Below are 24,226 nucleotides of genomic sequence, written 5' to 3' on the forward strand. Positions count from 1 at the left end.
AGTCTGTGCCAAACCATTTAGACTGCCTACTCCCATCGACCTGCACCAAGACCATAGCTCTTCGTACCCCTACCATCCATGTGCCTATCCAAACTTCTCTTAAATGTTGAAATGAGCTTGCATGCACCACTTGTGCTGGCAGCTCGTTCCACGCTCTCATGATCCTCTGAGTGAAGAACTTCCCCTTGTGTTTCCTCTTAGTTTTCACCCAACCTTAGTGGAAAAAGCCTGCTTACATTTACCCTGTCTATACCCTAATTTTGTATACCTCTAATAAATCTCCTTTCATTCTTCTGTGTTCCAAGGATTAAAGTCCTAACCTATTCAATCTTTCCTTATAATTCAGGTCCTCCAGACCCAGCAACATCCTTGTAAATTTTCTCTATACTTATTCACATCTTTCCTGTAGGTAGGTGACCAAAACTCTATGAAGAGTCACAGAGTAACAGCACTAATGCAGACCCTTCAGCTCAACTTGTCCATTCCGACCAAAATGTCCATCTAAGATAGTCCCATTTGACCAATATCCCTCAAAGCCAGGGGTTCCCAACCTGGGGTCCATAGACCCCTTGTTTAATGGTATTGGTCCATGGCATGAAAAAAAGTTGGGAACCCCTGCTCTAAACTCTTCCTGTTAATGTACTTCCTCAAATATTAGATTAGATTATGAGGACACTCAGTCCTCGTTTTATTGTCATTTAGAAATGCATGCATTAAAAAGTGATACAATGTTCCTCCAGTATGCTATCTCAGAAACGCAAGACAGACCAAGACTAAAACTGATAAAAACCACGTAATTATAACATATAGTTACAACAATGCAAAGCAATACCGTAATTTGATAACAGCAGACCATGGGCATGGTAAAAAAAAAAGTAGTCTCAAAATCCCTATAGCCCATCATCTCACGCAGACGGTAGAAGGGAGAAAACTCTCCCTGCCATGAGCTTCCAGTGCTGCAAACTTGCTGATGCGGCGTCCTAGAAACACCCAACCACAGTCCAACTCTGAGTCTGTCCGAGCCTCCGACACCGAGCACCATCTCTGCCGAGCGCTTTGAGCTGGGCCCCGGCCGCCAAGCAACAGGCAAAGCCGAGGATTCGGGGCCTTCCCCTCTGGAGATTTCGGATCATACAGTAGCGGCAGCAGTGAAGCAGGCATTTCGGAAGTTTCACCAGATGTTCCTCCGTGCTCTCACGTCTTCCTTCATCAAATCAGAATTGTGCAGGGCACCCTACTTGACAGATTAGCTATCATTCACCGGAGAGGCTGCGCACACTGCGTCGCGCCGCCATCTTCTCCTCCCGCCAAAATATCCTTTGAGGGTCAATGGGACTATGCAGAGTAACAGTATGGTACAGACCAGATGGGCCAAAGGGCCTGTATCTGTGCTACGGCACTTTATGGCTATGTCTATAATTGTTATTGGACCTTGGCTGTTCAGGCAATCCTATCTAAAAGTCTGACTGGAAAGCTGTGACATTAGCAGTGATGGTGTGAAAAATCAGTTTCTTAACTAGTTTACACTCGTGTCTGTGTGGCTAAGCACAACTCCGATGCCATATTTGAATTTGACTGAATCAAAGGTGGTAATGAATCAGCGTAGAGGAGGGAGATAGAAAATCTGATTGGTGTCACAACAACAACCTCTCATTCAAAACTATTGACTTCAGGAGGAGGTCCATGAGCCAGTCCTCACTGGACGATCAAAGGTGGAGAGGGTCAGCAACTTTAAATTCCTTGGTGGTATCATTTCCGAGGATCTGTCCTGGGCCCAGCACACAAGTGCAATTACAAAGAAAGCTTCTTTACTTCCTTCGAGGTGCTCACAGCAGCACCTCCACTTCCATGGTGTTGATTATTTATTGAAAAGGAAATGGTGGCTATCCAAAGATGACAGGAAACCTGTGCAGTAGGGTTTTTTAAAGCGGAAAAGCCGTTGCGCTGAGGCAGTTCCACTCTCGCGACCTCCGAAGTCTAACCCCAGTGTTACAAACAAGCGTCACAAACTGGTGTCTTCCTTGGTTGCAGTGGGTGACTATGGCATCGTCTGTACTTTGTCATGTCTCCCCACTCTCCATGGCATTCTGGCTGTTTGATCTGCCTGTAGATCTCATCCACCCAGTCCACCAGAGCTGACTTGGCATGCTGGGACAGGCATGTCCCTACCTTCCCAGTGTATGAAGCTGCCATCTACTCTTCCCCTAGTTTAGTCCGGTGTGTACTGGGGTGGGGTGTGGGCACTGTCCCATGCAAACAGCTACTTGGAGCCAGAGGCCAGAGCTGAGTGTCCTGTGGGGACCAAAGATAAGTGAGATGCCCTGGAATGGACATGATAAGTCCCTTCACCAGAGGTGCTACCCCTCCCTGGACACCCCGTACACCCCAGGAAAGGAAATATTGTACTAAAATAAACCAGAGTCCTAATGGCTTTATGTATGACTAATTTCTCTGTGTAAGAGAGCTCCCATCAAGGGCAGCACAGTAGCGTAGTTGTTAGCCTAATGCTGTTATGGCTCCAGTTACGCTATTTAGCATTTAGGGCAGCAGTGAAAGTCCTCATCTCTGGTGGTGTTCTGGTCTTCCTTCATCGTGTCAGGAGCTTCCTCTTGGTTTTTGGTATTGTCAAGGATTCTTCATTGCTGTTTCCGCAACAGTTTTGTTTTACCAGTAAGGGCTATTAGCCCTGAGTTGAACCCCCAAACCTGGAGGACCGGTGGACCACTCTTAGTCCGGCCGCTACCCTTTGACCTGTTTGGCATGGATGACCTTGCCAAGAGCCAAAGCACAAGGCCCTGACTCCAGCCAACATAGCTCTCCGGGTCATTGAGGCACACAAACCACGACAAGGTTGTGGTCCTCTTGGAGGAACAACACTAGTGATTAGGGTTAAATTCCTGCCATGGTCTGTGAGGATTTTGTACGTCCTTCCTTTGACCACACGAGTTTCCTTTGGGTGCTCCAGTTTTCCCTCATGTTCCAAAGACGAATGATTTGGGTTAGTAAGTTTGTAGGCATGCTTTGTTGGTGCTAGAAGCACGGTGACACTTGGGGGCTGCCCCCAGCGCATTCGTATTGTGTTGGTCTTGATTCAAGTGACACATTTCACTGTGTGTTTTGATTCACATGACAAATCTAATCTTAATCTGTTATTTTACAGAAGTGAACATGGTTCAATTGAACCTGAGATGTAATTAGCTCAAGCTCATTACACCTTGTTCCGAAGCAGAATTATGCAACTAACCAAAGCATTGGCCTTGTGATGAGGAATATAGGGTAGCCATCAGTACGGATGAGGTACAAATGCTGCAGTTTAATGGAAATTGTTAACCAATACCTTCCTGTTGTATCTCTGCAGATTCCTACAAAACACGTTTACCGAGTTCTCCAGTGTCAGGAGGAAGAGCTGACACAAATGGTTTCCACTATGTCTGACGGCTGGAAGTTTGAGCAGGTGAGGCTCCCAACTCTCTCGGTGTCAGGAACAGTGGGATCCTTTCACTTATCCTGACCCTTTATAAAGTGCTGAGACTCAGCATCGCTACTCCCCTACAACCTCCCGCCAAAAACACAATGTGTGTAATCCATCTAGAAGTGAATTAGGAGCAGTTGACAGGAAGCAACAGGACTCTATTAGAATGGTGCATGCACTACTCTGAAGGACAAAGAAACAGATTAATAATGGAGGAGCTCAGCATCTAGGGAGGAAAAAGAACAGTTACCATTGCAGGTTGAAACATTTCATCAGGACTGGAACAGAATTATAGACTTGCACCATCATCAGAAGCTGTTTGGCACTTGAGTCCTACTACTCCCTATATATATTTAAAATTAAAAACATTCAATTCCACTCAGCATGTACAAAATGCTGAAGGAACTCAGCAGGTCAGGCAGCATCTGGATGAAAATGTACGTGTGAGTTTGCAGATGATACAAAGATTGTTGGTGTTGTGAATACCGCAGAAGACTGACAAAGATTACAGATACAGATCAGTTGCTGATATGGGCAGAAAAATGGCAGATGGAGTTTAACTTGGCCAAATGTGAAGTGCTGCACTTTGGTAGGTCGAATGTAAAGAGACAGTAGACGGCAGGACTCTTACCAGTGTTGATGAGCAGATGGACATTGGGATGTAAGTTCATAGCTCCCTGAAAGTGCCTACACACAGATTGATAGGGGGATTAAGAAGGCATATGGCATGCATGCCTTTAATAGTTGAGGCATTGAGTTCAAAAGTCAGGAAGTTGTGTTGCAGTTTATAAAGCTCTAGTTAGGCCATGCCTGGAGTACTGCATACAGTTCTGGTCGCCCCACTACAGGAAGGATGTTGAGGCTTTGGAGAAGGTGCAGAAAAGGTTTACCAGGACGTTGCCTGGATTAGATTGCATGTGCTGCACGGAGAGTTTGGACAAACTTGGGTTGTTTTCTGTGGCGGCTGAGGGGAGATCCAATAGAGGTTTATAAAATTATGAGAGGAGTAGATAGACAGTACCTTTTCCCCAGGGTTGAAATACCGAATACTTGAGGGCATGCATTTAAGATGAGGGGGAATAATTTCAAAGAAAATGTGAAGGGCATTTTTTTTTTAACATGGAGTGGTGAGTGCCTGAAATACGCTGCCTGGGGTGGTGCATTAGGGAGGCAGGTACATGAGGGACTTTTAAGAGATGTTTAGATAGGCACGTGGATGTGAGGAAACCAGAGGTATATTGAGCTTTTATAGGCAGAATGGATTAGTTTAGTTGGCCATTTGATTACTAATTTAATTGGTTTAGCACAACATTGTTGGCCAAATGGCCTGTTGATGTGCTGTACTGTTCTATGCTCTATCTACAGAGAGGAATAACGAGATGACGTTTCAGACAAAGGACCTTTATCAGGGCTGGAAAGGAAGGGGGAGAAGTCCAAAGTAAGAAGGTTGAGGGGACGGGGGAGGAGTACATGAAAGAAGGTGATAGGTGAGGCCAGGTGAGAGGGATGGTGGGGGAGTGGGATGCAGTGAGAAGCTGGCAAGTGTTGGCTGGAAACGGTAAAGGGCTGAAGAAGGAATCTGAAAGGAGAGGAGAGTGGGCTATAGGTGAAGAGGAGGGAGGATGGGCACCTTAAGAAGGTGAAGGGCAAGTGAGAAGAGAAGGGGTAAGAGGGGAGCCAGAATGGGGAATGGAAAAAGAGAGGGGAAGGGGGGAGAAATCACCAGAGGTTCGAGAAATTGATGTTCATGCTGTCACATTGGAGGCTACCCAGATGGAATATGAGGTGTTGCTCCTCTAACCTGAGTGTGGCCTCATCGTGAATCCTATTCCCTCACTCTTCCCCTGAGCTCCAAAGAATTTTGCTTTAAACTATTTTCCCTCCCCTTTCCCCATTGGCAGCTGTTTGGGCTCCGGTCCGTGGACTTTCTTCCTTGATGCCATCTGCCTATCTACTTCCCTTCCTTAAGCCCGGAGTGATCCCACGTAACTTCCTTCATTGTGGTTCAGTGATCATTGTGCTTCAGCCTCTTGGCATGCCACGGGCCTCTGCATTCGATGGCTATATCAGTGCACGCTGCTCTCATTTCAGTTGGTCAGCATTGGATCTTCCTACAACTATGGCAATGAAGACCAGGCAGAGTTTCTATGCGTTGTTTCCAAGGAGCTACACAACACCACCAACGGGATAAGCTGTGAACCGAGTCGAAAGGCGAAGGTGAGCCGGGTGTGTTTTGCATGGTGACATTGTGGTTGGGCAGAGGTGATTGGCAACCACTCGGTCTGAAGAGTGAACTTACTCACGTAGTCACGAGCTGATGGTACAAACTCCTTACAGGCAGGGTCGGGAATTGGACCCTGATTGGACAATCATTAGTGATGGTCAAGTAAAAGCTATCGTAAAGACTCGTGCTGAAGTCTCAATCCATAAACATAGTAGCACGTCATTTTGTGGCTCCTGCCACCGATTGGGGTCCAGTTCCTGTCGCTGCCTGTAAGGAGTTTGTACCATCAGCCCGTGACTACGTGAGGTTCCTCTCGGGTGCTGTGCTTTCCTGAAAAGACGCACAGTTTAGTAAGTTGTGGGCATGCTTGTTGGTGCCGGAAGTGTGGCAACATTTGTGGGCTGCCCAGTATGATCCTCGCTGATTTGATTTCAGGCAAATGATGCAGTTCTCTGTACTTTTCGATGTATATGTGACAAAAAGCTAATCTTTCTCTTTATCCTTAAGGGGATGGGTGGGAAAGGAAAAGGGCTGGAGAAGGAGGCATCTGATGGGAAAGGAGAGTGGACCATGAGAGAAAAGGATGAAAGAGGGTCACCAGGGGAAAGTGATAGGCAGGTGAGGAGAAGAGGTAGGAGGTCAAGTGGGAAATGAAAGAAGAGGAACAATATATTACTGGAAGGAGTTAATGTCATATTCCATCTAGGTAACTTCCAACTTGATGGCATAAATCAATACTTATGCCATCAGTTTGGAGGCTACCTAGACAGAATATAAGATGCTCTTCCACCCTGAGATAGGCCTTATCATGACAAAAGGGGAGGCTATATTGTATAAAAAAAGAGGCTACATGAGTTGCACTTGCTGCTTAAGTATAGTGGTAGTGAGTGAGTTTTAAATAAAAACATCTGACAGACCTGTTGATAATGGAAGTTGCCCACTCCCACACCCTCCATGACTGTTGTGATGGCAACGACTCTGCATTGTCTCGGCGGAGCTGGTTCTCCACTCACCAGAGGACCCACAATGCATCTGAATGACCTTACACGGTGTCAGACAGTGCCAGCGACCCATATTGTATCCTGACCTCCGCTGCTCTCTATGTGGAGTTTGCTCGTTCTCTCCGTAGCTGCATGGGTTTCCTCTGAGTGCTCCCGCTTCATCCCAACCAATCCCAAAGATGAGTGGAGTTGTTGGTAAATTGGACGCAGTAACTTGCCCCCCTGGTAAGGGAGTGTTGGGATAGGGAAGAATTGAGGGAAATAGGGGAGAATACATTACAGGGAAATACATTACAGAGTGGGATTACTCTGAGACGAAGTGGACTCTAAACCAAATGGAAGCATTTAATGTTGCCAGGAAAAGTGGAAATAACTTGTTTTGAAACTTGAAAGTGTTTTTAAAAAAAAAACTGTAAAAGTTATTGGTTTCTTAATCTGTAGTCATCTTGTCTTTCCTGTTTGACATTTGAATCCTTGTGCATGCTGCATGCTGGATAAAGGGCGAGGACGAGGAAGCTGATTGTGATATGAATGACGGGGACTAAACTGTAACTCGTACACGGTGGTGAGAACTGATAGTGACGTAGAATGAGCTGGTGGTGGGATCATTTCTGCATTTGTGTGTGGTAGATCTGACGGCAATACCCCACAGAGCAGGTTCTAGCCTCGGTGAATGAGTAGAGCTTTGGTTCCTGTGGGAGTATGCTTGTGCACAAGTGTGTGTGTGTGTGTGTGTGTGTGTGTGTGTGTGTATGTATGTTTCCTCTTTGTATATCATGTGTGCACACTGACCTCTATGAATGAGTCTCTATACCCGTGTCATTCTTTGTTGCAGTAGAATTCCATTGCCTCTTCTTCATTGTCCAATTCATTGGGATTGCCCTGGCTCAGTTTTCGTTTCTGCAAGATTGGAGCTAAGGGTTTCGGGCAGCTTCATTGCTCCTCTTCCTTTCCTGAACATCATTTCCTCAAGTCTGCAGACGTGCCCTTTTTATTTACAAACCTACAAAACTTAAACACAAAATGCATACAAAGGTTAGGGATTCCAGTACTGTTAATATAGGTGGTAATTCAATTATTTCCATCCATATTCCCTGCGGGGGCCCACCGTTCCTGGAAATAAGGCCATAACACCATAAAATATTCAAAGTACATTTATTATCAAAGAATGTATAAATTGTACGCCTTGTGATTTGTCTGCTTACAAAGCAAGAAACTTGAAAGAACACAATTAAATAGAATTAAAAGACCAATACCTGTTGTACATGAGAAAGGAAAAAAAACACAAATCATGTTGAAATTGAAATGAACAATGTGGGAGCAGATTAGGCCATTTGGCCCATCGAGTCTTCACCATTTCATCACGGCTCATCTGTTTTCTTTTCCAATCTCCAGCCTTTTTCCCCGTTTTCCTTCATGCCCGGACCAATCAGCCTCTGCCTTAAATATTTGGCCTCCACAGCTGCCTGTGGCAATGAGTTCCACAAGTTCACCACTCTCTGGCTAAAGAATTCCCCCGCTATATTCATAGTGATCGCATGCAGTATGGCACAAATGTAGCCCCAGAAGAGGGGCAGGCAGTCGGCGAGGGTAGAACCCTCAACCTGGCAGCCATGTCCTTGGCCCTCTTGTTGCACAACTGCCTGCTGCATCTTGATCACTTCCAGCCACATGGAGGTCTTGAACCACACACATGAAATGCTGGTGGAACGCAGCAGGCCAGGCAGCATCTATAGGAAGAAGTACAGTCGATGTTTTGGGTCGAGACCCTTCATCAGGTCTCCTCCATCGCGTTGCCTCCAGTTCCATGTGAAGCTCTAGGTATGCAGGTGAACATCCATTCCCAGCCTGTCACCAATTCCAACCCCTTCTGGCCACTCTGATGGCTTGAAGCCGGCTATTCCCAAGCTGAATTTTCAACTCTGTGTTCTGTTCGATCACAGGTGGTGTTATTTCCACTTCCATCCTTGTCCCTCCATTATTGAAATTTCAATCCATGCCATTGTGACCCTAGGCCTGACTATTCTAATGCTCACTAGACTCGCGCTTCATTATATACCACTTGTAATATACACTCCATGCTCACTTTATTAGATACACCTTCTCGTTAATGCAAATATCTAATCAGCCAATCACATGGCAACAACACAACGCATTGAAGCATGTAGACATGTCAAGATGTTCAGTTCAGACCAAACATCAGAATGGGGAAGAAAAGTGATCGAAGTGATTTTGAACATGGAATGATTGCTGGTGTCAGACGGGATGGTTTGAGTGCCTGAGAACCTGCTGATTCGAGCCGCCCAGCAGCCCCCAACAACCCCGATTTAACCCTAACCTAATGATGGGACAATTTGCAGTGACCAGTCAACCTTCCGGATACGTCTTTGGATTGTGGGAGGAAACCAGAGGACCTTGAGAAAACCCCACAAGTTCCATGGGTACAGAGACTCCTTAAAGAGGATGCCCGGGTTGCACTCTGAACTCTGCCCTGAGCTGTAGTAGTGTTGCACTAACCATTATGCAACTGTGATGCCTGGCGTCGCATGTTATCTTTAGAGTATGGGATTGCTCTGTGTGTGTGTGTTTGTGTGTGTGTGCGTGCGTGCGCGCATGTGAATCTAAGTGTCTTGCACCCCTTTTCAGTATGTGTACGCTTCCCTCTTATTCATGTGAATTCCCTTAGGGCTGTGCCTGTACCTGCCTCTGTAGAGTTCTGTGGAGCTCTCACTTTGAATTAGCACGCTGCTGTGCTCAGCTGTACATTTACAACTGCACCAGCTAGTCTCACCCGTTTAAAAGCAACATTCTTGTGGCCATCTCCATGCAGCTCTCTGGTGCGTGTCTGACCATCCACATTGTCGCTTTGCATGTGTTTGTCTCCCGCTGTGTACTTGTGTGACTCATATGAACCTTTTTAAATCTCGAAACGAGTTCTGAAAGTGAGGCGCGGACACTGTGTGCATTGAGCAGTGAGAAGATTGTGAACTGAGCAGCCCTCCCCTCCCATCTATACAGTGCACCAGGACACTTGATTCTTTATCTGTACTTGAATTTACAGTTGGTGACCGTTGTTATTCCTGCTTTTATATTTGTGTTTTGTACCAGAAATGAAAGTCACTCAACCAAAAAACTCTCATCTCACTCATCATCCATGTATGTTTAATCCATTATGCAATAAAATGGTTCGTATTTTAACTTGCTTTGCCTCAATTGCTATTAACTCGATCAGCCTCCTTGAGAATAGAAGAACATGTCTGCCAAAGGTTATATTCATTTGTAAAAGGATTTGGTGCTTTCCCGGCGTATATGACGAATAAACTCTTCTTGGGCTGCCAGTCAGGTACAGCATTATCCCTGATGAAGATGGCAGAGCTAGTCATCAAAATGTTGGTTATAATTGATACCCGTACCCAGCTGGAAGCCCGAGGTGAGTTTATCCGTTCAGTTATTTGTTTTGAGGTGCAGAGGGGAACAGTCCCTTCAAGCTGTGCCACCCATTTAACTCTAAACTAATCATGGGACACTTAACAATGACCAGTTAACCAGTACGTCTTGGGAGGAAACTGGAGGACCCAGAGAAGACCCATGCATTCCATGGGGAGAAGATACAAACTCCTTGCAAAGGACACTGGGATTGAAGTCTGAAATCTGCCCCAATCTGCAATGACAAATAGAACTTTTCCTGAACGTGCCCTAAAGCTACGTCACCATCACCAAGAGCTATAATGCCACATGAAAATGGTGGGACTAACCTCCCATTGTGGGGAAATTGCTGCTCCTGTGGTTTGAATAGCAAACAAGATGACTGCTGCTGCTGTAACAGCCATCAAACTGCCTGATGCGAGGGTTACTGATTGGTTGTGGACAATGGAGTGACCTTTCACTTTACTAAGGCAAAATACCATGGATGCTAGAAGTATGGAAACGACGCAGAAGATGCTGGTAATTCTCAGATGATCAGGTGGCATCTATGTGGGGAGGAAGAGTCTGTGCTTCAGGTTTATTGGATCTTGCACCAAAGGTCCTTGACCAGAAATGTTAACTCTGTTTCTTTCCTCACAAACACTACGGATCATTTCCACTGATTCCTCTCTTTAAGACATGGTGTTTGGAGAATGAAGCTAAAGTGGATGTGTTCAGTTCACCAGACCATTAATGGAAGCTGGAGTTGCCTCTGATGTTCAAAGTAAATTTATTATCAAGGTGCATATTTGTTACCATACACAACCCTGAGATTCACTTTCTTGCGGTAAATGCAAGAAACATAGAATCAATGAAAGACCGTTCCCAACAGGATGGACAACCACCAATGTGCAAAGACGACAAACTAACTACAAAAGATATACAAACATAACTATTGAGAACATGAGCTGAAGAGTCCTCGAAAGGGAGTCCATTGGTTGTCGGAACAGTTCAGTGATGGGCTGAATGAAGTTATCCCCTCTGTTTCAGGGAGCCTGATGGTTGAGGGGTAATAACTGTTCCTGAGCCTGGTAGTGAGTCCTGAGGCTCTTGTACCTCTTTTCTGATTGCAGCAGTGAGAAGAGAGCATGACCTGGGTGGTGAGGATCTCTGATGATGGATGCCGCTTTCCTGCGACAATGCTCCATATAGATGTGCTGAATGGTGGGGAGGGCTTTACCTGTGATGGCCTGGGCTGTATCCACTACCTTTCGTAGGATTTCTGTTCAAGGGAGTTGGTGCTTCCGTGATGCAACCAGTCAATATACTCTCCAACACATACCTATAGATGTTTGTCCATGTTTTACAGTGTCTATAAAAAAAAATTCACCCCCTCCCTCTGGAAGTTTTCATATTTTATTGTTTTACAACATTGAATCACAGTGGATTTAATTTGGCTTTTTTGACACTGATCAACAGAAAAAGACTCCTTTGTGTCAAAGTGAAAACAGATCTCTACAAAGTGATCTTCATTAATTATAAATATAAACCTCAAAATAATTGGTTGCATAAGTATTCACCCCCTTCAAGTCAGTATTTAGTAGGTGTGCTTTTGTTAGCAATTACAGCCTTGAGTTTGTGTGGATAGGTCTCTATCAGCTTTGCAGATCTGGGCACTGACATTTTTCCCCATTCTTTTAAAAAAAAACTGCTCAAGCTTTGTCAGATTGCATAGGGGTTGTGAGTGAACAGCCCTTTTCAAGTCCAGCCACAAATTCTCAATTGGATTGAGGTCTGGACTCTGACTTGGCCACTCCAGGACATAAAATTTGTTGTTTTTAAGCCTTTCCTGTGTAGTTTTGACTTTATCCTTGGGGTCATTGTCTTACTGGAAAACAAATCTCCCAAGTCACAGTTCTCTTGCAGACTGCATCAGGTTTTCCTCCAGGATTTCCCTGTATTTTGCTGCATTCATTTTACCCTCTACCTTCACAAGCCTTCCAGGGCCTGCTGCAATGAAGCATCCCCACAGCATTATGCAGCCACCACCATGCTTCACAGTAGGGTTGGTATGTTTTTGATGATGTGCAGTGTTTGGCTTACAGCAAACATAGCGTTTAGTCTGATGGTCCAAATGCTCAATTTTGGTTCCATCAGACCATAGAACCTTCTTCCAGCTGACTTTGGAGTCTGTCTCGCACATGCCTTCTGGCAAAATCTAGCCGAGATTTCATGTGAGTTTTTTTTTTACAACAGTGGCTTTCTCTTTGCCACTCTCCCATAAAGCTGTGACTGGTGAAGCACCCGGGCAACAGTTGTTATACGCGCAGTCTCTCCCATCTCGGCCACTGAAGCTTGCAACTCCTCCAGAGTTGTCGTAGGTCTCTTGGTGGTCTCCCTCACTTGTCTCCTTACACGGTCACTCAGTTTTTGAGGATGACCTGCTCTAGTCAGATTTACAGCTGTGCCACATTCTTTCCATTTCCTTGGTGGTTTTGTAAAAGAATAAAACGTGAAAACTTTCAGGGTGGGAGAATACATGTTATAGGCATTGTAGATGTCATGCTGAATCTTTCCAAACTTTTAAGGAAGTAGAGGCGCTGACGTGCTTTCTTCGTAATGGCACCAACTTGCTGGTCCCAGGGCAAATCCTCTGAAATGACAACACGGAAGAATTTAAAGTTGCTGACTCTCTCCACCTCTGATCCATCGATGAGGACTGGCTCATGGATCTCCAGTTTCCTTCTCCTAATGTCAATAATCCTTGGTTTTGCTGACATTGAGTGAGGTTGTTGTGGCACCACTTGGACAGATTTTCAATCTCCCTGACACTTTCTGTTGATACGCCCTGCTGTCTCTTCTTTACTTCCCTTCACGTAGTCTAGAATGCTTACACCTCTAAGGAAGGGCATTCAGCCCATCAGATCTTTGCTGAAATGATTCTTTTATCCCCCAGATTCTGATTTGACTCTCTGGAATCTCCCCTTTTTTTTCCTCCCCCTACCTGGAATTTAAGTTGGCCTGGAAACGATCCTGCTGAGGTTGTAATCTCGTTGTGCATCTCGGAGGTTCCTCATCCTGTTTGCCCTCCTCACCCCACCCCTGTAATCATTCAGGTCTGCCTGCCCTTTGCCTTAGGAGAGTGAGCATCAGACAAGAGACTATGGAATAAATTAATGTGAGTGGAGGTGGTGAATAGCTGCCTCATTTGTGCTAGGTGTCAGAAGCAGCAGGATTGGAAGTGGGTGGAAATCTGACTGTAAATTCTCTTTGTTGCCATCAACAATTAAAACCTGTTTTCTGATTTTTTTCCCCCCCTCCCACAGCTTTTACAAGCAAAAGGCTCCACGATGTGAGGATGTGCCCAATATGCCTTTCCTTCCTTTTTTTTTAATACCTAATGTGTATCCCAGTACGGAAGATGAGGAATTCTACAGCATATCGCAACACCAAAAGCCATAGCAGGATGCACATGACAGTCTCTCTGCAATTTTTTTTTTGTTATTTGTTTTATCTGTTTTTTAAAAAAATCCTCCTCTCGATGTCAGATGCCTGCTTGAGAACAGCAGAGGGCTCGTCTAAAGTGATCCCCGCCCTGCGGCCTTCCTCGGGACTGGATTTCCTTCTGTGTCGGTTGTGGGAGCCAGGAGGTTCCTTACAAAAGGTCATCGAGGCATTTTTTGTACTGAAGCTGTGTCTAATGCTGACAGAATAACGGCAGCTAATTTTTATTTAATAGGGTGTGATTTATGGTGGTAACACTATTGGAACTCGGCCTCCTCAGGCTCAACCTTCGGCCTTCAGCTGCCATTCTAAGGATTGCGGTGCATGTTGTTAATGTAGGTGTGGTAGAAAAAAAAGTGAATATTAACCAGATGCCATTGTGTCCTCCCCGGGTCTTGTCTTTGTTTACAGTCGGTCAGAGGTGGAAGCTTTGGGTAGTTGTGGTGCTGAGGGTGGGGAGGGTGGGTGGGGAGTATACTTGAAAATGTTAACTTTTTAAAAACAAGAATTTTTTTGGTACATTTTAGCATTGGCTAAAGAAAAATTAAGATTATTCTATAGAGAACACTTTTTTAATAAAAAAAATAGTTTTGAGGTGGCTGAGCATGTAAGGGTTAGCAGATTGGCTTATCAACTATTTATATTTGGAAATGACTGATAATATAACAGTTATGTGGACAAATATTCTTGTGTTGAAGTATGTTTTATTCATTGCTGCTTTTAATTTTTAATGGGCATTTGGAATTTCTTGTGGAATGTTTGTCTCGGTTGGTGGGCTCTGAGGCCTGAGGCCTAAGGCTTTGTTCACGCTATCAGGACATTTTTAAAATGGCGGGGTTGGGGGGGGGGCAGTGTGCAAAGTGCATTCATCTCCACTTTACCAAGATAGCTGAGAAGTCTAAGATACTTCTGGTGAAAGGTTGGATGCAATTTGAAGAAGAGTGACAATATACCCCATCACAAGGAAATAAAATGGAGGGGTTGGAAAGGCCAGTCAGAATTTGAACTAAAGAGCAGGCCAATGATTTGAGTGTTGGTGACCGTTTGCTTGATCCCTGAAGATCCCACCGTTCAACCTTTGCCTCGCCCAGTCAAGCCACCATTTCTTCCTGGTTCCAGTCTTTTTTTAAAAACAACTAATAAAAATGTTCAGTAAAAATAGAAGAAAAAGATTTTTTTTCTTGGAGTCATCAGCATCCTGGAGAGGAGAAAGAAAGTAAGGTCTCTTCAGCCAGTGATGGAGATACTTTATACTTTATTGTTGCCAAACAATTGATACTAGAACGTACAATCATCATAGCGATATTTGATTCTGCGCTTCCCGCTCCCTGGATTACAAATTGATAGTAAATACTAAAAATGTAAATTAGAAATCATAAATAGAAAATAGAAAAATGGAAGGTAAGGTAGTGCAAAAAAAACCGAGATGTAGGTCCGGATATTTGGAGGGTATGGCCCAGATCCGGGTCATTTATCCGGGATATTGGGATAAATGGATCCCACTCCATTTATCTTTGACTGATTTATTTCTATTGTCTGGCAATCTCAGACTTAGAATTTGTAATTGACTCAAAAATCAATTGCTGTTTGTGCAGTCCAGAATTCATCCACCCTCTGTCAAGGTTTCCTAACTCCACTACTGTGTGATCTGCCTCTACTGTTCAAAAGCCTGATGGTTGAGGGGTAGTAACTTCTTGAACCTGTTGCTGTGAGACCTGAGACTCTTGTACCTTCTACCTGATGGCAGCAGCAAGAAAAGAGCATGATTTGGGTGGTGAGGATCTCTGATGATGGATGCTGCTTTCCTACGACAGCGTTTCATGTAGCTGTGCTCAATGGTTGGGAGGGGTTTTTACCATGATTTACCCTTCCCTCTGCCCATAAAGAGATAACCCCACTTAGGTCCTGATGAAGGGTTTCAGCCTGTAATGTCAGCTCTTTATTCCCCTCTGTAGATGCTCCCTGACCTGCTGAGTTCCTCCAGCGTTTTGTGTGTGTTGTTCCTTCCCATCTCATTTCCATCGAATGCTAATGTTTCGGGTTGGTGATCTATTTCTGATGAAGGGACATTTACCTGAAGCATAATACTGTTTCTTTCTCCACAGCCGCTGACTTACCTGAGTTTAAACAATATTTTCAGTGTTAGAACAATCCAGCACAGGAACAGGTCCTTTGGTCCTTGATGAATGCGCTGACATTGATCCCAAATGAAACTAAACCTATCGGCTTGCATATGATCCACGTCACTTTACTCCCTTCATGTATCTGGTGTCTGTCTAAATACCTTTTTCAGTGTCGGTAGTTAATTTCCAAATTCTAACGTGCAGTTTTATTGAGTTTCATTTTGCTTTCCCTCGTCCAGTCTTCCCATTTTCTTCCACAATTCTTTCAATGCTTCCCAACTCCTTGACATTTCCCTGCTCCTGACTTTCCCTGTGGACATACAATCCCTCGGCACTGTTTGGTGCCTCCTTTGAATAGTTCTTCTCAAGGGAAGCCCAACTTATTTCCATCTGCCATTATCTCTCTCCACTTGAAATTACATTTCACCCATGTGCCATGAAGACACATGGATCTTGGCTATTGCTACCTTTGCAGGAAAGGTGGAACACACGTATTTTCCTGTCTGACTCAAGACTTCTCTCTTACTGCCCGTTACACTGGCATTCAGAGCAGCAATGAAGGTCCGCCAACTCCAGTGGTGTTCAGGGCTTCCTTCATCATGTCAGTAGTTTGCTCTGTTTTCACTACTGTCAGTCATGCAAGTCCTGGGTGGAGACTCAGGTGTACTATCGCACTCAGATGTAGACGGATTATTCATTGATGTCTCTGCAACAGTTTTGTTTTGTTTTGACCAGTCAGGGTTGTTAGCCCTGAGCTGAATCTCCGAGCCTGGAGGACTGGTGGACCACTCTCAGTCTAGCCTGTACCCTTTGACCTGTTTGGCATGGGTGACCCTACCAAGAGCCAAATATAAAGCCCCAATCCAGCCATCATAGTTCTCCAGGTAATAGAAACATAGAAAACCTACAGCACAATACAGGTCCTTCGGCCCACAAATCTGTGCCCTTACCTTAAAAATTACCTGGGGTTACCCTATTTTTCTGAGCTCCAGGGGTCTCATAAAAGACCCTATTGTATCCGCCTCCACCACCGTCGCTGGCAGCCCATCCCACGCACTTACCACTCTCTGCATTAAAAAAAAAACAACTTACCCCTGACATCTCCTCTGTACCTACTTCCAAGCACCTTAAAAATGTGCCCTCTCGTGCTAGCCATTTCAGCCCCGGGGGAAAATCCACTGACTATCCGCACGGTCCATGCCTCTCATCATCTTATACACCTCCATCAGGTCACCTCTCATCCTCCGTCGCTCCAAGGGAAAAAAGGCTGAGTTCACTCAACCTATTCTCATAAGGCATGCTCCCCAATTCAGGCAACATCCTTGTAAATCTCCTCTGCACCCTTTCTATGGCTTCCACATCCATCTTGTAGTTAGGCAACCAGAAATGAGCACAGATCTCCAAGCGGGGTCTGACCAGAGTCCTATACAGCTGCAAAATTACCCCTCGGCTCCAAAACTCAATCCCACAATTGATGAGGGCCAGTGCACCATATGCTTTCTTAACCACAGAGTCAACCTGTGCAGCAGCTATGGACTTGGACTCCCAAGACCCGGCTGATCCTCCACACTGCCAGGAGTCTTACCATATTCTGCCATCATATTTGACCTACCAAAATGAACCACCTCACACTTATCTGGGTTGAACTCCATCTGCCACTTCTCAGCCCAGTTTTGCATCCTATCAATGTCCCGCTGTAATCTCTGACAGCCCTCCACACTATCCACAACACCTCCAACCTTTGTGTCATCAGCAAATTTACTAACCCATTCCTCCACTTCATCCAGGTCACTTATAAAAATCATGAACAGTAGGGGTACCAGAACACCACTGGTGACTGACCTCATGCAGAATATGACCCGTCTACAATAACTCTTTGCCTTCTGTGGGCAAGGCAGTTCTGGATCTACAAAGCAATGTCCCCTTGGATCCCATGCCTCCTTACTTTCTCAATAAGCCCTGCATGTGTACCTTGTCAAATGTCTTGCTGAAATCCATATACACTACATCTACTGCCCTACCTTCATCAATGTGTTTAGTCACATCCTCAAAAAATTCAATCAGGCTCATAAGGCATGACCTGCCTTTCACAATTCCTAATCATATTATGCCTCTCCAAATGTTCATAAATCCTGCCTGTCAGGATCTCCATCAACTTACCAACCACTGAAGTAAGACTCACTGGTCTACAATTTCCTGGACTCTCTCTACTCCCTTTCTTGAATAATGGAACAACATCCGCAACCCTCCAATCCTCCTGAACCTCTCTTGTCCCTATTGATGATGCAAAAATCATCACCAGAGGCTAAGCAATCTCCTCCCTCACCTCTCATAGTAGCCTGGGGTACATCTCATGTGGTCCTGGTGACTTATCCAACTTGATGCTTTCCAAAAGCTCCAGCACATCCTCGTTCTTAATATCTGCATGCTCAAGCTTTTCAGTCCTCTGTAAGTCATCCCTACAATCACCAAGATTCTTTTCCGCAGTGAACACTGAAGCAAAGTACTCATTATGTACCTCTGCTATCTCCTCCGGTTCTATACACACTTTTCCACTGTCACACTTGATTAGTCCTATTCTCATGTTTTATCCTCTTGCTCTTCTCATGCCTTGGGGTTTTCCTTAATCCTGTCTGCCAAGGCTTTCTCATGGCCCCTTCTGCTTCTCTGAATTTCATTCTTAAGCTCCTTCCTGCTAGCCTTATAATTTTCTAGATCTCTGTCATTACTTAGTTTTTTTGACTAGATTTACAACAGCCTTTGTACACCATGGTTCCTGTACCCTGCCATCCTTTTCCTGTCTCATTGGAACATACCTATGCAGAACTCCACACCACATTTTCCATATATTTCCCTGAGAACATCTTTTCCCAATTTATGCTTCCAAGTTCCTGCCTGATAGCCTTATATTTCTCCTCACTCCAAGTAAACTTTGACTGTTCCTATCCCCCTCTCCAATGCTATGGTAAAGGAGATAGAATTGGGATCACTGTCTCCAAGATGCTCTCCCACTGAGAAATCTGACACCTGACCAGGTTCATTTCCCAATACCAGATCAAGTACAGCCTCTCCTCCTGTAGGCTTATCTACATATTGTGTCAAGAAACCTTCTTGAACACACCTAACAAACTCCACCCCATTTAAACCCAGCAGAGTTATTAACCCCTTCCTGTTCCTATCTTCCACTCACAGAGACTCCGTAGACAATCCCTCCATGCAGAAAAGTGTTTGATCAACAGTGCCACGCCCCCACCTCTTTTGCCTCCCTCCCTGTCCTTTCTGAAACATCTAGAGCCTGGCACTCAAAGTAACCATTCCTGCCATGAGTCATCCAAGTCTCCGTAATGGCCAGAACATCATAGCTCCAGGTACTGATCCACACTCTAATCTGCTTTGTTTATAATACTCCTTGCATTAAAATAGACACATCTCAAACCATCGGTCTGAACGTGTCCCTTCTCTATCACCTGCCTATCCTCCCTCTCTCACTGACTGCAAGCTTTCTCTATTTGTGAGCCAACCACCTCTTCCTCCGTCTCTTCAGTTTGGTTCCCACCCCCCAGCAATCCTAGTTTGCACTTTCCCCAGTAGCCTGAGCAAACCTCCCTGCCGGGATATTGGTCCCCCTGGGATTCAAGTGCAACACATTGTTTTTGTACAGGTCACTCCTGCCCCAAAAGAGGTCCCAATGATCCAGAATTCTGAATCCCTGCCCTCTGCTCCAATCCCTCAGCCACGCATTTATCCTCCATCTCACTCTATTCCTATACTCACTGTCACATGGCACAGGCAGTAATCCCGAGATGACTACCTTTGTGGTCCTGCTTCTCAACTTCCTTCCTAACTCCTTGTAGTAGAACCTCCTCCCTTTTCTTGTCTATGTCGTTGGTACCAATATGTACCACAACCTCTGGCTGTTCTCCTTCCCACTTCAGGATATCGTGGACACGATCAGAGACATCCCTGACCCTGGCACACAAGCCTCCAAACCACAACAAGGTTAAGGTCCTCTTGGAGGACTCAACACTTAAGCTTGATATTATTAATTCCTCCAGTTCTGTACTAGAATCAGTTATCATCTGTCCTTTGGGCCCTGTAGCCAAGAAAGGATTTGCTGGCATTGGAGAGGGTCCAGAAGAGGTTCACGAGAATGATCCCAGGAATGATGGGGTTAACGTGAGGAGCATTTGTTGGCACTGGGACTACTCTGGAGTTCAGAAGAATGAAGCGTCATGGGAGACTGAGCCAATGAGACAGCAGGTGGTGTGTTTCCGAAGCAACACGGAAGATTGTAACATTGGAACAGCGAGTTGCTGGTCTCCTGCTCTCATTGTAGTAGAGCAACCTCTCTCTCCCTCGCTGGAGAGAGAGAGCCTGTCTGTGATACCATGGTGCTGGGTTATTGACAGTAGTTGGACTCTGGATCAAGGTCTCTTTGGGGGCTTCTGCTGATGCTTGCGTGGGGGGCGAGGTGGGTGGAAGTCGGTGCTTGTGCGGAGGGTGGGTGGAACGGGGGCTTCTATCGTTCAATTTATTGGATCTCTTGTTTCGTGGATGTCTGAAGAATACAAATTTAAGGTTCTGTACTGTCTACGTTCTCTGATATTGTGCCAAAATAAATGGGCAATCTCATTGAAACCTATCAAACATTAAAAGGCCTAGATAGAGTGGATGTGGAGAGGGTGCTTCCTGTAGTGGGGGACTCTAGGACCAGAAGGCACAGCCTCAAAGTAGAGGGGCATCCACTTAGAATAGAGGCGAGGAGGAATTTCTTTAACCAGAGAGTGGTGAATCTGGAATTCATTGCCACGGACGGCTGTGGAGGCCAAGTCACTGAGTATTTTTAGAGCGGGGGTTGATGATTCTTGATTAGTCGGGGCTGTCAAACGTTGCAGAATGAAGGCTGCAGAATGGGGTTGAGAGGGATAATAAATTGGCTGTGGTGGAATGGCGGAAGAGACTCGATGACTTAATTTGGCCCGTATGTCTTATGGTCTTTAAAAACGTAAACACGAGGAATTCTGCAGATGCTGGAAATTCAAGCAACGCTCATCAAAGTTGCTGGTGAACATAGCAGGCCAGGCAGCATCTCTAGGAAGAGGTACAGTCGACGTTTCGGGCCGAGACCCTTTGTCAGGACTAACTGAGCTCCTGATGTGGCCTTCTATATATTGGCAAGACCCGATGCAGACTGGAAGATTGTTTTGCTGAACACCTACGCTCTATCCACCAGAGAAAGCAGGATCTTCCACACATTTTAATTCCACATCCCATTCCCATTCTGATATGTCTATCCATGGCCTCTACTGTAAAGATCAAGCCACACTCAGGTTGGAGGAACAACACCTTATATTCCATCTGGGTAGCCTCCAACCTGATGACATGAACATTGACTTCTCTAACTTCTGCTAATGCCCCACCTCCCCTTCATACCCCATCCATTATTTATTTTTTTATACACATTCTTTCTCTCACTCTCCTTTTCTCCCTCTGTCCTTCTGACTATACCCCTTGCCCATCATCTGGGATTCCCCCCCCCCTCCCCCTTTTCCTTCTCCCTGGGCCTCCTGTCCCATGATCCTCTCATATTCCTTTTGCCAATCATCTGTCCAGCTCTTGGCTCCATCCCTCCCCCTCCTGTCTTCTCCTATCATTTTGGATCTCCCCCTCCCCCTTCCACTTTCATATCTCTTACTAGCTTTTCCTTCAGTTAGTCCTGACGAAGGGTCTCGGCCCGAAACGTCGACTGTACCTCCTCCTAGAGATGCTGCCTGGCCTGCTGCGTTCACCAGCAACTTTGATGTGTGTTGCTTGTCTTATCGTCTTGCTAATTTTGCTGAGTGCAGACCTCAATGGGCCAAATGGCCTCCTTCAGCGCTATGAGACTCTACAAAATGAATGGAGACACCACGAAGTTTGGAGAAACTGCTTTGTGTCTCTGAAAACATTTAGAAAGACAAGAACAGGAATACCTTTGAAAAATCCCTGCCCCCGACAGCTCGGTTCACCTGCTTGCTGCCGGGAAGAACTCTGCTACTTGGAGGAAGGAAGCCAGGATCAGCACTTTGAGACAGGGTCTCCTGGCCGTGGTCCTGCAAAAGCAGAATCGATCAGAACCTTGTACTTGTTCCAAGAGCATTTAAAATTGTTCTGACTTTCTTGCAGTCCCATTTCTGCTCCATCACCCAGCCACCTTCACAAGAACAGGATGGATTTTGATCCAGATCCAGAACAGGCCAGTAAATAACTTGGCCCATTTCTTGGAACGTTTTGGCCCGACTGGTTTTACTGCTTTGCTGTTGAACTTGTGTGGTGCTATCTTGAATTAGATTTTTAAAAATATTTTCCTTCCTGCAACACCATTGACAATGGTCACCCATCCCCAATTGCCCTGAAATGAGGAAACGGGTCAGTTAATGATAGAGAGAAGACTCACAGTGATTATTTAAAGGGATACTCGGAAGTAATGTAGTGGGACTTAAAACCTGATGACAGTAACCTGTCTCTGTGCCGTTCTTCTAAGTAATCCAAAGGTTAGACTGTTCACTTACTCTCATAGCTGATCTACCTGCCTAAGTATATAGAACACTGCAGCACAGTACAGACCCTTCAGCCCACAATGTTGTGCTGATCTTTTACCTACTCCAAGATCAATTTAACCCCTCCTACGTAGCCCTCCATTTTTCTATCATCCATAAAAGACTATAGGAGTCTTTTAAATGGCCCTACCAGCCCTGGCAGGGCTTTCCATGCACCCACCACCCTCTGTGTGGAAAAAATTACCTCCGACATCCCCTCTATACTTTCCTCTAATCACCATAAAATTATGCCCCCTCATCTTCACCCGATGAAAGTGTCTCTGGTTGTCCACACTATTTATGCCTCTTAGTGTTTTCTACACCTCTGTCAAGTCACCTCTCATCCTCCTTCACTCCAAAGTGAGAAGCCCTCGCTAACTCACCTATCCTCTAGTCCAAGTGGCATCCTGGAAATCTCCTCTGCACCCTCTCTAAAGCTTTCACATCCTTCCGGTAATGAGGTGACCAGAACTGAAGACAATGCTCCAAGTGTGGTCTAACCAGGGTTTTATAGAGCTGCCACATTACCTCACAGTGCTTGAACTCTATCCTGTAATGAGGGCCAACACACTATACACCTTCTTAAAAACTTGCACGGCATCTTTGAGGCATCTATGGACGTGGACCCCAAGATCTGTCTGTTCCTCCACACTATCAAGAATCCTGCATTAACCCTGCTTTCTGCCTTCAAATTCACCCCTTCCAAAATGAATGGCTTCATATTTTCCCATCCCTTGGATGAATCTCCAGGATCCCTGCTTCACATAGCAGAAAGATGTACTCAGATGCCAACTTTATTAGGTACACCTGTACACCTCATTTATATCTAATCAGCCAATCATGTGGCAGCAACTAGTGCAGACATGGTCAAGAGGCGCAGTTGTTGTTCAGACCAGACAGCAGAATGGGGAAGAAATGCAATCAAAGTGACTTTGAATGTGGAATGATTGTTGGCTCAAGATGGGGTGGTTTATGTACCTCAGAAACTGCTGGACTCCTGGGATTTTCATGCACAACAGACTCTAGAGCAGGGGTTCCCAACTCCTCAGTTTAAGGTAAGGCTTGATCACAAATGAATATTTAAATAATAAATGGGGATCTTATCCGAAGATTTTTACTGATGGCTCAGTGCACCCAGAGAGCAGTAGGCAGGATTTGGGATGTATGTGTCTCAACTTGGAGTTAAGATTGGTCACCAGGTTTCAGATGGTGTTTCTGTCTTTGCAACAGAATTACTAGCATTCCTCTGGGCCTTATGGTGGATAGAAGACTCTCAACCACGTAGGGTTATCATCTGTTCGGATTCTGCTGCTGCCTTAGAGTCTATAAAAGGGAGTAAATCAAAAGCTCGTCCTGACATAGTTATTGAGATTCTCTCAGTGTTGTTTAGAGTAGGGAAGGTGGGTTGTGCAGTTAGATTTTCATGGATACCTGGGCATGCTGGGGTGGAGGGAAATGAAATTGTGGATGGCATTGCAAAGTCTTCCTTACAGAGCAGGCAAGTAGAAATTAGAGCTCCCCTAGGCAGAGCAGAATTGAGAAGTAGGATTTAAAAAGGTATAGAGAAGAAGTGACAGGAGGATTGGAAAAATGAATTAAGGGGCAGGCATTGTTTTTCTAGTCACCCACTAGTTAAAAAGGTCTCAGACTGTTTTGTTACCTTTTAAGTCGTAGAGATATGGTGAAATTTACAAGACTTAGGTTGGGGCATTGTGGGCTAAACTATTATTTAAAGATAATAGGAAAACATCCTACTGGATTATGTGACTGTGGTAGTCCAGAGACAGTCTGTGTTTTGCTGAGCTGTAATAGATACAAAATTGAAAGAAGCATGTTGTCCAAGAGGCTATCTGGCTTAAATTTATTTTGGTTTTCCATTCAATCTTTGGCCATCAAGAGAATCAACATCTGATTGAAGA

The 24,226-nt window shown here is 45.1% G+C and overlaps 1 protein-coding gene across 1 annotated transcript in view; it reads left to right on the forward strand.

The window, feature by feature from the left end:
• Window positions 1–13,990, forward strand: part of LOC140204783 (BTB/POZ domain-containing protein KCTD5-like) — a 40,584-nt gene extending 26,594 nt beyond the window's left edge. Inside the window, exons 4-6 of the mRNA XM_072271572.1 lie at window positions 3,359–3,454; window positions 5,564–5,689; window positions 13,429–13,990. Of these exons, the coding sequence (XP_072127673.1) occupies window positions 3,359–3,454; window positions 5,564–5,689; window positions 13,429–13,458 (252 nt within the window). The 3' untranslated portion in view covers window positions 13,459–13,990. The remainder of the gene's footprint in view (window positions 1–3,358; window positions 3,455–5,563; window positions 5,690–13,428) is intronic.
• Window positions 13,991–24,226: the final 10,236 nt, after the last annotated feature.

Source organism: Mobula birostris, chromosome 11 (assembly GCF_030028105.1).
Source record: "Mobula birostris isolate sMobBir1 chromosome 11, sMobBir1.hap1, whole genome shotgun sequence".
NCBI classification, from domain to species: domain Eukaryota; kingdom Metazoa; phylum Chordata; class Chondrichthyes; order Myliobatiformes; family Myliobatidae; genus Mobula; species Mobula birostris.